Here is an 18,070-nt window from a genome sequence, read left to right on the forward strand (position 1 = left end):
TGCTTCCTTCTCTTGGCTGCACCACCTTGTTTGTTTGCCTCACCTAGCCATGTAGTCCTAGGTACCAACTTTGCCCACTCGTTGTACATTACTGCAGTCTGCACCTAACTATGTACTATAGATATAGAAATTGGTCCTTGTGGCATTTTTATGACTTGTGCTGAACTTATGACCATGTTGCATTCCTTTGTTGGTGCTGAACTTTTCTGTTAAGACTTATTGTTTTGCCATGTCTTGTTCTGAGGCCTTCTCTGCTGGGTAAAAAAAAAAGGCTTTGTTTGGATCTTTGGTCCTTCATATGGCACTTTGCTTAGGCCCCATCATGCCCCCCTATCCCTACCCATGTATGATCCTGTCCAAGATTGCCCTTCTAATGTGATTAACTCCTGCTGTTCCCACACACATGATTGGCCACAACATCTTGTTTAAAGCAAGCCTAATGACATTTGCCTGTATGTACAAAATTTGCCTAAGAGTAGTCCTGCATGCTTTTTGATTCTGTAAAGACCTGGCCTTAAAATGGGTTTGAGTGATTCTTCTTGTTGAGCTGATCTTGCTTCACCTGTGCTACTATATTATTAGTAACCTGTGCTCTCCTTCAAACTTGCTGTAAAAATGCTAATGAGATTCTCATGTTGTGCCTCGGCTGATCTGCTGAATCTTACCGAATCATTTCATGCTATGCCTTGCTTATATCTCTTGTTCCTGGGCAGTGTTGTTGTTTTGTCATGTGTGAGCTTAGTTGATTTTGTTTAGTCTTAAAGCCTTATGCTCTCTACTGTCTTTCTTTGGGGTTTATCAATTTTGAAATGAGTCGTGGTAGTTTGGGGTTGTCCGAGCATTTCCCGGTGTTAGCCATGCCTGGGGTCCCTAGAAACCCCTTGAAACTTGTGCGACATCGGGTATACGGGGCAAGGACCCAGTCCCCATACCATGTCAAGTCTCAAATTAATAAAACCCCATTTTGGGACTGGTATGGGGTAAGCATAAAACTTTATATGGTTTTGTTTGATATGTATATATACATAAATATAGTTGATTATTATTATAGTGATAAGTTCAGCGATTATAAATTAACCGGTGTTTTCTTTCTTCTCCCCCTCCCCCCCTCCTCCTATCACGTGACTGCTCAGGTAAAAAAATGCATGAACCACCCTCTTGGGCCTAAGGCCCAAGTAGGAGTACTACTTCAAAAAATAGAGTCTGGGAAGACAAAGAAGATAGCGAGACGCGTAGAAAGCCCAGCCATGGGTGAAAATGGCCAACTAGGGGCTTGGTACGCCCCTAATCTAACTTAGTCTCTTTACATTTATTCAAGGACTTATTCCGATTTTGATGTGCTTGTACAAAGTGTATTCAAATTCATATTATAGTGGAAATCCTTATGATTGGAATTAGACGTCTTAGGACAACGGTTCTTATGCCGTTTAGTCGACTTTAGGTCCCCGTACGCGATTTCTTTAAAAACCCATGAACTCAACATAATCTCTTCATTTTTATAACTAAGTATCAAAGTAAGACTTTAAACTGCTTCCAAACAGATCGCCATTGATTTTCCAAGCTTAAACAAACAAATCACGTTTTATATAATAAAGTTATTTCATAAACATGAGTTTATTAATTAAATTCCTACTCCAAACTGAATTTCAAAAATCAGCTTTAATTGGACAGGTTTAACAATTGGATTTAATCTATACATGACCAATTTTTGGCACAATATTGGGCTGATTTTTCAGAAGACAAAAAATCAGATTTTTGCCAAAGCCATGAAACTCATCTCTGAAAAAATAGAAACAAGTGGAAGTTTTTTTAGCACGAACGCTATTTTGGCCCAAAGTTGGCCCAAATTAACCTTTATTTTTCAGGCGGGATATACTCGTTAAAAAAATAAAATACCTTTATAAACGATTAAAGAACCTACGCATAATATAAAGTTCTGAATAAGATTGAAACATACCAATACGAGTCAACCCGAGCCCCGGTGTATGAGTATAAAAAAAACAATATTTCTTTATAGTTTACTTATTTCTTACATAAAGGGAAACTATTTACGCGTGGATGATATAAATTTGAAACTACGATACCCCTATAAATAAAGGGGATATATTCTGTCAAAGTATATGATATGCGTGACAGTTCTTCTTTGCGGGAAAATAAACACAAAATAAGCAGTTTAAACAAATATTCATATACTGGAATTCGAAGGTCAACCGTACAGTACGGATCCTTAATACTTGGGTGCCTACCACCTTCTCCAGGGGAACATCAGAACCCTTACCTAGAACTCTGGATTACGAAAGTTTTGTCACTGTATTTGAATAAACCCTTCGAAACCGGTTTTCCTAATTTCCTAAAAATTAGGTGGCGACTCTTTTAAGACAAAGTCCGAAAGAGCGTCAGCGAGTTCGTAGTAGCCTTCTTGCTCCCTAAATCCGCGCGAAAAAGCGAACCGTTACACTATCCATCAAGTTTTTTGTTTGTTTGTTAAAGCATCAGGATTCTTCTAATTTGGAGCAAATGGAAAGGAATCCAATATTTAGCCTATTGTAAGATTTTTTTTTTTTTTTGGTTAACTGGGTAATAATATTTGAAAAGAATTAGTAGCAATATTACAAAATAAGGGAGTAGTGCAAATTGGAAAAAGATCCAGTCAAGTATATTTGTGTCAAATAATGTTCGATGGTCTTGTAGATCTATGCCATATGTATCATAAAACAATTATTGGTTGAGATCTATTTCAACTCATATGCTTAATAAAAGACTTAAAAGGTCAAAATATACTAACGCAAGTTGTTAACTATAACCCACTTTTCTTGCCATTTAAAAAGATTTACTTTCTTTCCTAAGAAATCCAAAAGTTTGTACAACGTAGAAACATGATACTTTTTAGAAACAGGGTTTTATTTTCTTCTGTTCTTTTAAAGTTAGTTATTGTTTGATCTTATTGAGTTTGATTCTTTTATTTATTTTAAAGTTTGATTCTTTTATTTATTTTAAAGTTTGATTCTTTTATTTATTTTAAAGATATATTTTTGATATAGTATTATATATTTTTATACTTCATCCGAAAAGCTCAAAACAAAATCTGGTTGCACTGTGATTTTTTTAAATGTATGATCTCATTAATTCTTTGCTTGAATTATTGCTCGGAAATAAAGACGATGAGACGGTTTTGCAAAGTCTAGATTAATTTATATAAAATAAAATAACAAAAAAGCTAAATTTGTATAAATTTCGTAAAACTACCATCCAAATCGTACCAATCACACCCTTATTGTGGAGTTGGATTAGTAAAAAAAAAAACAATTGCATTGCATAGTTTTTCTATGATGGAATTTATTATTTTTTCTTTCTCTAAATGAGGTATATTTATATTGATTGAGGATAATAGTTAAGAAATTTTTATATTGATTGAGGATAATGTCATTGTTAAGAAATTTGACAATATTTGACGATTAAATATCTGAAAATATAATAGTTGTGTGGTGTATTTAACTGTAATTTCTAGTTGAAATAGCAATAGAAAGTAAATCTTTTTTAAATGGTAAGAAAAGTGTGTTATAGTTAACAACTTCCGTTATGTTATAAATATTATTTAATTATGGATGTCTATCTTTAGGAGAAACTTTAGGATTTATGCCTTTGGTACCAAGTTAATTTTCTCCTATAAATAGAGATGTTCTCTTCATTGTATATCATCCCCAAAAAGAGAAATAAAAGAATTCTCCTCTCTTCTCTCTTTCTCTACTATATTTTTGTTCTTGCTTTATTATTTTATAACACGTTAGTATATTTTGCCATTTTTAATTCTTTTATTAAGTATATGAGTTGAAATGGATCTCAACCATTAATTATTTTATAGTACATGTGCCATTGATCTACAGGATCATTGAACATTACTTGACACTATTGTACTTGACTGGATTTTTTTCCGTGTAGATTGTAGCATTGGATAGTAATTTCTCAATCATCCACACCCATAAAAAATAAACAAGATCAAATTAAATAGCAAAACCCCATAAGGAAGACTCTTTGTGTTTAACTAATATCCACCGATAATGTAAACGTTTTTCTCACTGTCAGGTAATTTTAAACCCTATTACATGTAAACTCTCAAGTATCTTACCTTTTTAATACTTTAAATATTTATATAAGGTAAATATATAGTAGTAGATGGTAACTTGAACTCTACAAACTACAATTATCAATATACCTAAATTACAACTTTGTTTACCAGAAATACAAGGGGTTCCCGTCTTCTTGGTTAGAATCATACGTGGGTTTTACACATTCCAACATCATTGAAGCAACCAGTAGATGATCTTTCACCCCGCTCGTAGATGATCTTCTGTCAACAATAGTCTATTTCTACCACTATAAGAAAGTAGAGATACGACAATATTTATTTGGTGAAAATGAAGAATTTTTGACATTTATGAACAAATGTCGTAAAAACAATGATCGAATGTCGTAAAGAGAACGACATTTAGTACAAAATATTGTAAAAACAACGACATTTGCTATGAACAGGTTCTTAAAGGATTTTTAGATTTGATTCACAATGCAAGTCTTGCATATTTTCTTGCTAGTGTTGCCGAGGTGTATGCATCAAATTTTAGTTATTATCCACGATAATTTTTAATTTATGCAGTAAACTTCTACTGAAAATTTGCTAATCTAAACCCAAATGAGGTAACTACATTTAAATTTAGTATGAATTTGAATTTATATTTGTTTGAAATAAAAATTATATATATTTACTGATTATGTATAAAATGATATTATAAATCTCAATTTTTCATTTATAACTAAGAGTTATTAGAAATATTTGAAAATATTATAAGTAGTAGATTGAATAATTTTACTCTCGAAATAGTAATAATTTATATAAAATAGCACGGAATAAACAATTTTAAGATGAAAAAAATATCTTCATTAAAAATTTACTACTCCCTCTGTCTCAAATTATCTGTTATAGTTACTAAAAATAGTTATCTCAAATTATTTATCGTTTTAAAAGTTCAAGGCACAATTAATTTTTTATTTTTATTTTACCCTTAGTAGAATTTTATCATTAATGGAGCTGATAGAGAGATTATAGCTTAGATATAAATAATGGAAAAATTAGTCAAATACCTCTCCTATCTAATACTCTCTCCGGTTCATAATAAGTGTCCACTTAGCCTTTTTTATTTTGGTTCAAAATAATTATCCACTTACATAATCAAGAAGGAATTAATTATTTTCTTTCAAATTTACCCCTATGTAGATAAGTGATTTTTTATGTGATAAAGAAACTATATTAGTAATTATTAGGTAGTATGTAATTAAGGATAGTTTAGTCAAAATACCGATTGTCACCTAGGAATAACTCCATCCGTCTCAATTTAAGCGTATTACTTTCTTTTTTTTATATGTCCCAAAAAGAATATCTCTTTCTATATTTAGTAAGTTTTAGCAAATTTTAGACCATAAGATTTAAAGGACTACACATATCTTTAATTTAAGACCATAAAATTCAAAAAAATTCCTTTATTTTTTAAACTCCATGAGATGGAGGGAATAGTATTTTCTTAAGGAATGTGCTAAAGGTTAAAGGTTAAGTGAACATTTATTTTAAAAAGGTGACACATAATTTGAGACGGAGGAAATAAAATTATTGAAATGTTTTCGAGAAGTAAATGGAATAGTTGTTCAAAATCGAGCAATTCGCAGAATTGCCCTTCTTTTGGGGTGGTCTTTAAATTTTGCCCCTCATATTTGAAATCTTTAAATTTTGCCTTTCGGCTAAAACCCATGGGTTCCAGATTTGAACCCCTCTCCCGATCAAAAATTTTAAAAAAATTCGCAAGGCGAGTTTAAATTTCGCTTTGCCCCCAAGGCATACACTTGTTAAGGAATTACCAAAGTTATCTTGCGGACCGCATTTTTATCTTATGCCTTATGGGAAGACTTGGCATAAGTATGCCGGATACGGCATAACTTTGGTAATTCCTTCACAAGTTTATGCCGAATCCGGCATACTTATGGAAAAACTTTTAGTTAAGCTTTAACTAAAAGTCTTTTCCTAGTTATGCCTTATGGGGCAGACTTTTAGTTAAGGCATAACTAAAAGTATGTCCCATAAGGCATAACTTTTCCTTAAGACATAGACTTTGTTTTATAAGCCAAATTTGGTTAGTTCAAACTCCACGTATTGGCAACCAAATTGAACTTAACATCAATGACGATAATCTTTGGGAAAAGAAACGAATCATACATTGGCACAAACAAAGCATGCTCGTAAAAGGCTAATATTGTTTTTATATTTTATCTCTCGGTGCATCGTAGGATGTGTCAATTTGCACAACTTGGTAAGTGCAAATACTAACGAGATGCGTTTGCAACATTTTAAGACTGAATATGCATTAAGATACATTTAGGTAGAACGAACATCCACATTCTTTATTCGTTTGTTATGATTCTTTGATGCGGTCCCATTAAAAGTTTGTCCATAAATATGGCTGACCCGGCATAAACTTGTTAAGGAATTATCAAAGTTATGCGGGACCCGGCATAAACTTGTTAATGAATTATCAAAGTTATCTTGGACAAGCGATAAACTTGTTAAGGAATTACCAAAGTTATGCCGGACCAGTATGTCTTTATGCCAAGTCGCCCATAAAGCGAGTATCAGAGGTCCGACGTAACTTTGGTAATTCCTTAACAAATATATCGGGTCCGGCATACACGCGACAATCTTGCCTTGCGGTTTTTAATTCATGCTTGAGCGGGGTTCGAACCCGAACCTCATGATTTCAACGTGAACGCTTAGGGTTGCTTGTATGAAAGGGCAAAAAATTAAAGGCCAAGCGATATGAGGCGTAATTTAAAGCCCTGAAATATAAGCGAAATTTAAAGACCACTCCAAAAGAAGGGCAATCCGCGCAAAAAAATGTTCAAAATCTATAGGCTATAGTATTGGGCTTTTTGGGTATTGGGTTTCAAAAATAATCTTTATATATATCAGCCCTTTTCTTTTCCATTTCCCCCTTGTCTACTCTCTTCTCTTTCATCAATAATCGCCTGACACCATCGAACGTCACTACTTGGCACCTAGATCTCTCTTTTTCCGGTAATCTCTCGATCTATTTATATATATATATACATATATCTATTTCCTTTATGTAACTGTCAATTTTTGTGTATCGTGCAAAAATGTTAGGGTACGTACTTACTGTTAGTACTTGTTATCTAGGGCTTTTTCGTGTTTTTGTTAGTTTTATTTGCTTCAGTTTCTTCTTTACTTTACCTATCGAATTCTTAATTTTTTAAAAATTTTTTGTTTTGGCGCTTTGTTATGTGCACTGGATTTTACTTTTCGCTGATATTTAGTACTCTCACTGTCCCAATGACAGTTCGGATTTCGAGACTCAAATCAGAAAATCTTTGACCGCTATTTATTCGTATGCCTTTTAAATATTTTAAATTATTAATTATTGTGACGTATTGTGCTTTTTTGTGTAGTTTCTAAATATGTAAATTATTTTTTGAAAAAACTTAAAAGTTTGGACGTCCGATTTCACGGTCAAAATAAAGAAGTTTGACTTTCGAAATGCGAACTGTATCACATAAATTGGGATAGAGGGAGTAGTATTTTAGTTTCGATTTCACGGTCAATTTGTTTGTCTTACTTTTCTTGTTAGTCAGTTTAAAAAAGAATGTCTGTTTTCTTTTTTGACAACTCTTTAATTCCAACTTTCCACATGACATGTTTTAAGACCACAAAAGATTAAAGGGAATTCTGGTACATTCTACGTATCTTTAGATTAAGACCACAAGATTCAAAAGTTTTTCTTTACTTTCTTAAACTCCGTGCCAAGTCAAAACCAGACAAACAAATTGAAACGGAGGGAATAGTTTTTTTTGCTTTATTTTCTCTTCGACTTACCTATAGAATGTTATTTAATTTTTAGGCGCATTTGGGGAAATAAGCGTGGATTAGTTATAGAAGAAGGATATATATATATATATATATATATATATATATATATATATATATATTTGGTTTATTGAATTAGGTTTATGCATGAATTTTATTTTTCGCTGTTGTTTGAGTTTGAAGTGTGATATTCTGCATTTTAGTTTCGGTGGATTGTGTGGCTATATTAGGTTGTGCTTAGTCCATTGGAATACTCTGTTCAAAATTCGTGTAGCTGGTGATTAGTAATACTCCCTTCGTTATGATTTGCTTGTCTGGTTTTGACTTGACACGGAGTTTAAGAAAGTAGAGAAGACTTTTGAATTTTGTGGTCTTAAACTAAAGATGTGTAGAATGTTCCAAAATTGGAACTAAAGAATAGACAAAAAAAGGAAAGAGACATTCTTTTTGAAACAGTCTAAAAGGAAAGTAAGACAAACAAATTGAAACGGAGGGAGTATTATTTAATATTTTGGACTCTTTGGGGCAGCAAGTGTGGATTAGTCATAGATGAAGGATAGATAGATATATATTTTATGGTTTATTGAAGTATGTATGTGCATGAATTTTACTTTTCTTTGTTGTTTGAGTTTGAAGTGTGATATTTTGTATATTAGATTCGGTAGATTGTTGTGGCTATATTACATTGTGTTTAGTCCATTGGAATACTGTGTTGGAAATCCGTGTAGCTGGTAATAAGTGATATTAGAAGTAAGTTACCAAAAGAAATAAAAGGAAAAACCAAAATTATTTATTGGAAGCTGTGAATTCCATACCAATTAAAAGGATTTTAATTGTCGTTATTATTTTCCTGGAACGGTCTGAAAGTAATTTGGCGAGAGTACACGTTCTTCACTACGTATTTCTTATGATGTGAACGCTTAAGTTGTTAATTTGCATATGGAGTGGCCAGTAACGCCAGTTGCATGCTGAGAAACTTCATAAATCTTTTAGTCATTTAATTGTTGCATACTTTTTTTACTGCACCATTTTGCGCGCTTCTCCATTATTTCACTGGATGGCTTGCTATCCTACTCACACAGGTTCAGAGTAAACGTGTCGACTGAGGTGGGAGCACACTTTCTCACACTGAGTCTCCAAATTGCATGATGATAACATGAGCATGAAATTTTTAATGGTTTTTTACCTTTTCGAATTTTAACTGGTGTTTTGAAGAGGTGAACTCGTTGAATACGTTTCTGAAAACTGGCTTCCACCGGGTCATATGTTTTGCATGCTCAGGACTTTGTGTGCTCATGCTTTGTGGCTCTCTCTCAGCACGTTTCAAGGCTTAAATTATGCTTTGGTTACTTTTTGATGCTATCTTATTTCTTTTTTCGCTCAATTCGATTGTAGAGATCGATAATACTTTTTGACTGGCTGTTCCAATCACATTCCTTTTCAGATAATAGGTATTTACTCATTGGAAAGGCTTCCAATATTTTCTTCCATAACCTTTCCGAAGTTAAGGATAACGGAAGCTGCTGTACAACCAGGAATAATTTCTGCATGACATCTTGACATTTCTGCAATGTCAGGGTTACTCAACGTATTCATCTTTCTTAATAAAATTTATTTGTATACTGATATTTCAGTTCTGTTCTTGTATTCATGGCTGTTCTGTTTTGGAAAAGTTGTTTCTTTTTAGTTGGCCCCTTTTCTGTTCACTTTCCTATTTTGGAAGGACTAGGTGCTGATATTGTACAAGAAGTTGGTTGATGCTGGTAGAAATCTAATTTCTACATCCTCTCCTGGATTTACAATTACTCTTGCTATCGATTTTATGTGATAGTTTTGACTAAAATGGAGTTTAGGCTGTTACTTTGACTGATCTATTATATTATGTAGTTTAAGGAAGTATTAAAGTAATGGTTGAAAAGTTAATTTAATACAGAAAAATCAGCAAAGTTTAAAATTTCAATTGTTAAATTTATTTTTGAACTTTGTGGAAGTTGTATAAAATTCGTTGTTAATAGAATAGTGCCAGACAATTTGGAGCACTCCAAAATGAAAGGGTGTCATATAAATTTGCACGAAAGGAATATCTCGTGTTTCTGTAAGGCTATTATCCTTCTGTTGGTTCTTTTTCTGGAAATATTTGTTTCAGTTATTTTGTTAGACTAGTTGGATAAACTTTCACTCATTTTCACCAATCAAAAAAAAAAAATAAAAAAAAATTCACTCTTTTCATGCCCTACTTCATTGGACCTGATTATTACTAGATTGAGAATAGAATGAAAAGCTGTTCAATAAATTTAGATTACAATTATCATTCATTGACGTTACCTGTCTAGTAGATGAACTGTAAAGCATCTTGCTATAATTGAAATCAAGCATGATTGTCCAATGTTTATGGAAGCGTGTGGAAGATGTTATTGATAAGTCTGTTGCATTATCTACACCTTTCTCGCTGCTATCTGAAACTGTCAGCAGTTTTGAGGTGTGGACATCAATATTGGGCTTCTGAATGCGGAATTAGTTAAATTTCCTAGCAATAGTTATGGAAAGAATAATTCCTAGACCAGGCTGATGCATTGGGCAAATGAATGGACTTCCTAAATCGGTATTCCAAATGAAAGGGCTTCGTAAATTGGGTGTGCTCTTAATAGTTTTGTACTGTTTGAGAGATCGGAAATTTGTGGATATTTTGGCATCTAAGTACTATGTATTTCAGTATTGACATTGGTTTATGTATATTCTTAGCCATTTGTAGGTGGCTGCCCTTTTCATAGAATGCCATGCATCTATCACTCCATAAAAACCGGCTTCTTTTGCTGGATGATTTTAAAATCCAATGTCATGATTGCTTGATTATGCGGAAGGACAGTTAAAGATTGAAGTTTTGAGTCTATGGTTGAATAATGGAAGTTGAGCAGCTTTAAGGACCACTTCCCCTATTATTTGATTGATTACCTTTCTCTATGGTGTATTAGATGTCTTGGATGACATAGTTTTCATACATGAAAAAGGGCTATTCTGAGCTGAATAATTTTTTAGCAGTCCTTTCGTAATGTATTTCCTGTTTGTTGTAGTCTTCTCTAAACGGATCAGCTTCAAATCTTCCTGACAACACCGGCCGCTCATTTCCTTCATCTTTCTCTTCTCAATCTGGTGCACCCTCCCCTCTTTATCATCACTCTGGTGAGTTATTTGCTGGATTCTTGTTACTTTCCGGATATTTATGCCAATCTATCACTAAACTTCTTCCTCACAGGAACTATTCAGGGGCTGCATAACATTCATGGGAGTTTCAACATTCCTAACATGCAGGGGGCACTTGGTTCAAGAAACACAGCGATAAATAACCTCCCCTCCAGTGGTGTCCAGCAATCTGGAAATAACCTTTCTGGTGGTCGTTTTTCATCAAACAATCTCCCCGCTTCCCTGTCTCAGGTTTGTGTAATGTTTCTCTTATCACTATTCTATCTTTTTGTATTTGATATTACCTAAGTGGGAAGGGAAGGAGGGGGAAAACATTCAAAATCATTGTCATTATCTCTTCTAGGCTCTCTCCTGCACTTGGTGAAATCTAATTTGTGATGGGAAACCATGGCCGACGGGAACTTTTGAGGGTGGGGTGTGATTTTCATTTTAGTAATGGTTTAATTCGCTTTTTGGAAATGGAGATGAAAGATACTGCTAATATATTGTAAACCATGTCAAGGATTTGTTAAATTTCATTCCGGAAATATTCCTCGTTTTGTCCTCTATATGCCAAAGCGACATTCCCTTGTATTGCATCTTATATGCCTGTTAGTATTTGTTTTACAGATATCCCAAGGCAATTCGCTTGGTCATTCTGGAATGACAAGTAGAGCTGGTATGAGTGTTGTTGGTAATGCGGGATATAGCAATAATGCTAGTGGTGTAGGAGGTTCTATTCCTGGGATTCTCCCAACCTCTGCAGCAATTGGTAATCGAAATTCTGTGCCAGGTCTTGGGGTGTCCCAAATTTTGGGAAATGCAGGCCCAAGGATGACAAACTCAGTTGGAAATATAGTTGGTGGGGGCAACATTGGCAGAAGCATTGGCTCTGGTGCAGGATTGTCTGCGCCTGGTCTTGCTTCACGGTTAAATATGAACGCCAATGCTGGTTCTGGAAATTTAAATCTTCAAGGACCTAATAGGATAATGAGCGGTGCTCTTCAGCAAGGTAAATCAGCTTTGATTAGATGATTATTTCCCTCTTCTAGTTTGTTAGCTCCCTTGTTCTCTCTGTTGTTTAGCACGGTAAATTAGCTTGAATGCCTGATAGTTTCCTTCCACTTCTTGTGGGATTACACTGGGTATGTTGTTGTTGTACTGATAGTTTCCCTCTGGCCTCATCTAGTCTGTTGACTCCCTTGGGCTCTTGCTATGCATTCTCTTTTTTTACTTCCCAAAGTTATTGAAGAGTGTTCCTCACAGTTGGCAGAGCCTCAGCTCATTTCGTTCGTTTGTTTCTTTTCAGCTGCACTACTTCATGTTTTGGACGTTACGGTTAATTTTGAATGTAGTAAAAAATGAATTGTGCTAATTTTGCCAACTGCAAACCTTGGTGGACGAAGTTACTGGAATTATGCGTTTTCCCAGTATTCCTTATCATTCATTTTGAGACATATTTTTCCCACAGTATAGGTATCAGGTTATTTGTAGTGGAAGGGAAATTGAGATGTTATAAGATTTTCAAAAATTTCTTCATGTTTTTGGCTATTTTGGTTTTAATTATTTTCCTTGACTAAACCCTACAGGATGCTCTTTAGATAACATTGTCTTATATTTTCTTGAGAATTTTTCTACATGAAAAGTCTTTGAGTCTTTGTGACAGATCTGTTTTTGGATATATATATATATATATATACAAGTGTTACCTTATAAAAAAAAAGTCTTTCAGTTAAATACGATTACAGTCCTCAGTTTTTGATTTGTGATAAAACCTCCTTGACATTTGAAAATATATAATAACCTCCTCAAGATTGTGTACTAATAGTGATACGGATTATCCATATATTTTGGGGGTGGGTGGAGAGTTAACTACCTAGTCTCGCACACATGAGTCGACAGTGGGACTGGTGCTAAGCTTATATTCTTGTCCAAAAAACGTAACATATTGGATCAAAACTTCTACATCAATTAAAGAATATGCCAGTCAAAGCAAGTAAAAACAAGGAAAATCTGAAATAAAAATAATACGGCCCGTTTTTCAAAATTTCTGAATTATGGCTTGAAAGAAGAAGAAAATAGTGGGGATGGTGCAGGGAGAGGAGGGTAAACACAAAAAGGGATGGAAAAATGATCGACGGTTTTGTTGTTTGTCAAATAAGTTCTTTTGGATGGGAAAATTTTGTTTGGTTTTTGTTCAACTTGAGTACCTAAATAAACCGCTTAGAAATTTTTGCAGCTTTTGTCATTGCTTTCACATAGAGATGTCATTTGTAGCTTTTTTCAATGATTTCACACTGAGATGTCATTTTAAGATAGGTAGCTTAACTAGGTATATGTAACACCCACTGTTTGCAGGTTGGTGAATCCTCTTCTTATGCTAATGGTAGTATTTGGAATCAGCCTCTCCGCAGGTACTTTCTATGTTAGGAAATTCCTATCCTGCTGGTGGTCCACTATCTCAAAACCACATCCAAGCAATGGGAAACCTTAATTCATTGGGATTGTTGAATGATGTAAATTCAAATGATGCTCCTTTTGACATCAATGATTTCCCTCAGTTGGGCAGTCGACCTAGTTCGGCTGGAGGACTTCAAGGACAATTGGGTAATTAATGTTCCTTCTCCTTCTAAACATTCTTTGCTAGTGCTTTTATCATAAAGTTTATTCAGAAAACTGATAATGCAAGATTCTCAGGTTCTTTGCGGAAACAAGGGCTCAGTCCTATTGTTCAGCAAAACCAGGAATTCAGCATTCAAAATGAAGATTTTCCTGCTTTACCAGGATTCAAAGGTGCTTTTCTTCTACATGCACAAAGCTCGTACAATTTGTCTTGAGTGGGTTGATCAAGTAGTAACATGCTACACATGTTTGCTGTTACACTTTTTAGCGGGGATCACAACAGTAAGGGGAGGAGTAGGGAGTAAAAAGAGTACATTTATGAAACCTTGTTCTTTCCGTAATTGAGGAGGTGACATGAAATCGGAGATTCTCGTAACCTTCCACGTCAGACTTTTCATTTTTTTACTAGGGTAGAGTGGAGAAGGGAGTCTTTTGTGCTTCCCTTTGGCTGTACCGAAAAACTTGAAATCGAGGCTAATTACATCTCCTTGGCTAGGAGATTATCAATTAGTCTCTCCAGCTCCTGTTTTTCTTTACTTGAATATTGGTGGACTGCAAGCTCAAGTTTCTGATGACAGTAGATGCTATCGACTCACAAGCTCAAACTTGCTCCCTGTCCTGTTATGGGTATCCTTGTTTCGTCATATAGCTCTATTTTTCCTTGAGAAGGCAAGGGGAAGGGGTTTACCATGTTTATGGCTGCGTTATTAGTTATTTCTGCCTGAATTTTGTGACATATGTACTTATCAGGGATAAGAATTTATAAGTCTCCTTTGCTTTACGGTATGAACGTTTTTTTTTTTTTTTTTTTGGTGGGGGGGATGAAAAAACGGTTAGTGGAGAATGACTGGGTGTAGAGGAGGGGTTTGCTGGTTGCTCTTCAATGCTAGGAGTCTAATAACACTATTGCTCTCATGTTTGATAAGGTGGGAATGCTGATTATGCTATGGATCCTCACCAGAAAGAGCAACTTCATGATAATGCTCTTTCTATGATGCAACAGCAACACTTCTCAGTAAGCACAGATTTATGGAACTTCACTGTCTGTATTATAAAACCATAACCTTATCGTAAATGCATCAGCCTGCTGATTCTGCTGTCGATCTAAATGGTGCAGATGGGAAGATCTTCGGGTTTTAATTTGGGGGGAACATACTCATCGCATCGTCCACAGCAGCAGCTACAACATGCTCCATCTGTTAGTAATAGTGGTGTCTCCTTTTCAAATATAAACAACCAGGATCTGCTGAATTTGCATGGTCCAGATGTCTTCCAATCATCCCAGTCCAGTTATCATCAACAGGTCAATTACTCTTTATTTCTTTTTGGGTCTCCCTTTGTCTTGTTCTTTTTAATAATTTGTTATTGTGTTTTGTTCCAATCAGACTACTTCCATGTGAGTCTTTTATGCCGCATCGAGTATAACGGGAAACAAACCCCCTCTCTTGCAGACGAACAAACTAAAATATGTTACTACGATGCAGCAATTTGTTAGGAGTATGTTTTAGCTTGTCCCTCTCTTCTCTGGCTAGTTTGTTAGGCGTGAGTTTAGTTGTTCCTATTCTTCATCAAGTCTGTAGAGTTCAGTCCTGCTATCTTTTCTGCCTTACAACCCTATCCGATTTGTCACATTTTACTTTGTTCTATATAAGGTCCAACCCGTAAATTCTGTGCAACATATAGCCTGTTTGGCCAAGCTTATTTTTCCCCCAAAAGTACTTATTTTTTCAACAAGTACTTATGTTTAAAAAAGTGAGGTAGTTGGCCAAGCTTTTGGGAGAAAATAAGTGCTTTTGGGGAGTAGCAGAAGCAGTTTTTCAGAAGCTAAAAAAATAGCTTTTGCCCAAAAGCACTTTTTTTGAAAAGTACTTTTGAGAAAAATACACATAGAAACACTTTTTAAAAGCTTGGCCAAACACTAATTGCTGCTCAAAAGTACTTTTTAAATTAATTGGCCAAACACAAACTGCTTTTAGCCAAAAGTACTTTTTAAAATAAGCTGTTTTTAGAAGCTTGGCCAAACAGGCTAATAGTTTCCAACAAAAGATTTTGTTTATAAAGAGGATATTTGTAACACGCTTTGCGCCTTCCATCTATTTTTTTTTTTTTTTTTTGGGGTGTGGCGTGGGGTGGGGGTGGGGGGGGGGGCAGGTGGGGTTGGTCCATTGTTAAATGTTCTTCTTCCCGAGTGCTTCCTCCACTTGAGTTGGCTGATTTGATAGTCAGAGGTTTGATTATTTACAAGTTTCTGTTAATCAGTACTTAAAAAAAGATTCTTATTCGAAAATGTTTCTGCGAATCAGCCATAAAGCAGAATTTACCCTCTTGAATACAAGGGGGAAGAAAGAAAGAAAAGAATTGCATTTGAAACTGGAGTTTTGATTTGGTCAAAGCTAGAATGTCAACAAGTCTAGATTCCTGGTGTGTGCAATAGAGGCTGCATTCATTCAGGTTGAAGGAGCTAACTTTTTTTAATCTTCCTTTGGCTTCAGAGTGGTGGACCTCCTGGTATTGGATTACGGCCTCTTAATTCTTCAAGTAATGCTTCTGGTATTGGATCATACGATCAGCTCATCCAGCAGTACCAACAGCATCAGGGTCAATCCCAATTCCGTTTGCAGCAAATGTCGAATTTAGGTCAGCCATACAGGGATCAGAGCTCAAAGTCCATGCAATCCCAGGTTGCTCCTGACCCGTTTGGTATGCTTGGTTTGCTAAGTGTAATACGGATGAGTGATCCAGATTTGACTTCTCTTGCACTTGGAATTGATCTAACAACACTTGGATTGAATTTGAACTCTGCTGAAAATTTGTACAAGACTTTTGGTTCCCCATGGTCCGATGAGCCTGCCAAGGGGGATCCAGAATTTACTGTACCCCAATGTTATTATGCGAAGCAACCACCACCTTTAAATGTGAGCTGCCTTTGCATATTTTGTTTATCTGGATCTGACTTATTTTATCTGCTGAAATACTTTTTTATTCTGGATGCAGCAAGCATACTTCTCAAAGTTGCAGCTAGATACTTTGTTTTACATTTTTTACAGGTAAGTGTCTTGTAAACTGGTAATGTTCCTTGATTATGAAATTTCAATGTGATGATAACTGGATCCATTGTGTTTTACAGCATGCCAAGAGATGAAGCGCAACTGTATGCTGCAAATGAACTGTATGTTTTCTGTTCTTTACAAAGTTGGTTGCTTTTGGGTGTATATTTTCTTCTACTGTTTTCCTGAGAACTAATTTGTCAGCTATTGCATGTTAGTAGTAGGATACTCCCCTTACTTTACAGTTGACCTTCTGGATGTGCTAAGTGCTTAGCTGAAGTCTATTTAATAGCAGGCTGCATGTGTGCAGGTATAACCGCGGCTGGTTTTATCACAGAGAACATCGGTTGTGGTTTATGAGGGTTGCCAACGTGGAGCCTCTCGTCAAGACGAATGCATATGAGAGAGGGTCTTATATTTGTTTTGATCCAAACACATGGGAGACAATCCGTAAGGTATGGATATCATAGTACAGTTTTGAATTTGTATATTAGTTGGGTTCGTCATGTGCCAAGGCGCTTCTGTTTTATGAAGTTTCCACTGTTTTAACACGTCTACAACTTCAATGCAGGATAATTTTGTCGTGCACTATGAAATGTTGGAAAAAAGACCTCCGCTACCTCAACACTAATTTCGAGTTCCAGTTTATAAGTGTACATTTTTCAACATATTCCGTAATCTAGGAGCCAGGTAGTTCACCTGTAGTTTCTGCTCAATTGGGCTGTTAGCAGCAATTGTTAAAATTAGAGTTGTCTTAGTCATTGATTTCCTTGTATCTCTTAGACGTCGCAAGTCAGAAAGACATGTTTTCTCAGAATTTCGTATAAATGTCATCTTTAAGGCATTGTTGATAGAATCGTAATTACTGAAAGAGACCTTGATTTCATGCGCAAACTGGCTTGTTCATCAACCACCAACATTCCCGTACAAAGAGAACAAGAAAAATAGATGGTGAGTAAACAATCAAAAAAGAAGAGTTGACTGCATCGCCGTCGGTCTAACTAGTCTCTGGTGGTATACCAATTTTTGGCGGCTGCCCTGTCCAAGAAAAATTATGGAGTATAAGCATATTTGTGATGCTAAAGAGCTTGTAAATTTGTTAAGCCATCAGCAGCCATGGTTAAAAGATCTTTTCAAAAGGACTATCTTAGCTAACTTAGCGAACTATAAATCCAGACGTGGCATTAGAAGTGTTTCAGCATCATATCTTACTGACTTTGAGAGGGAGAGATTTCTGCTAAAGTCGAAAAATGATTATGAGAAATGATGGCAGATTCAGAATTTTGACTGATTTTGAAAT

The 18,070-nt window shown here is 35.2% G+C and overlaps 1 protein-coding gene and 1 non-coding gene across 2 annotated transcripts; one reads left to right on the forward strand and one right to left on the reverse strand.

The window, feature by feature from the left end:
* The first annotated feature begins 9,323 nt into the window (after positions 1-9,323).
* LOC132065691 (probable NOT transcription complex subunit VIP2) lies at positions 9,324-17,626 on the forward strand. The gene is made up of 13 exons (XM_059459198.1): positions 9,324-9,509; positions 10,993-11,101; positions 11,175-11,353; positions 11,732-12,113; positions 13,505-13,708; positions 13,799-13,894; positions 14,650-14,738; positions 14,841-15,026; positions 16,216-16,638; positions 16,718-16,770; positions 16,851-16,892; positions 17,081-17,225; positions 17,342-17,626. The coding sequence occupies exons 1-13, from the start codon at positions 9,492-9,494 to the stop codon at positions 17,399-17,401; spliced, it is 1,986 nt and encodes a 661-aa protein (XP_059315181.1). The 5' UTR covers positions 9,324-9,491; the 3' UTR covers positions 17,402-17,626.
* LOC132065884 (small nucleolar RNA snoR35) lies at positions 11,021-11,101 on the reverse strand. Its single transcript, XR_009416846.1, has one exon. It is a non-coding gene; the product is annotated as a small nucleolar RNA snoR35 (small nucleolar RNA).
* Positions 17,627-18,070: the final 444 nt, after the last annotated feature.

Source organism: Lycium ferocissimum, chromosome 7 (genome assembly GCF_029784015.1).
Source record: "Lycium ferocissimum isolate CSIRO_LF1 chromosome 7, AGI_CSIRO_Lferr_CH_V1, whole genome shotgun sequence".
Lineage (NCBI taxonomy): Eukaryota > Viridiplantae > Streptophyta > Magnoliopsida > Solanales > Solanaceae > Lycium > Lycium ferocissimum.

What these genes read in the sequence shown, in the direction of transcription:
- LOC132065691 (XM_059459198.1), top strand. An exon ending in CCCTCTTTATCATCACTCTG is followed by an intron (nt 11,102 to 11,174) that starts GTGAGTTATTTG and finishes TCTTCCTCACAG; the next exon opens with GAACTATTCAGGGGCTGCAT. An exon ending in TGCAACAGCAACACTTCTCA is followed by an intron (nt 14,739 to 14,840) that starts GTAAGCACAGAT and finishes TAAATGGTGCAG; the next exon opens with ATGGGAAGATCTTCGGGTTT.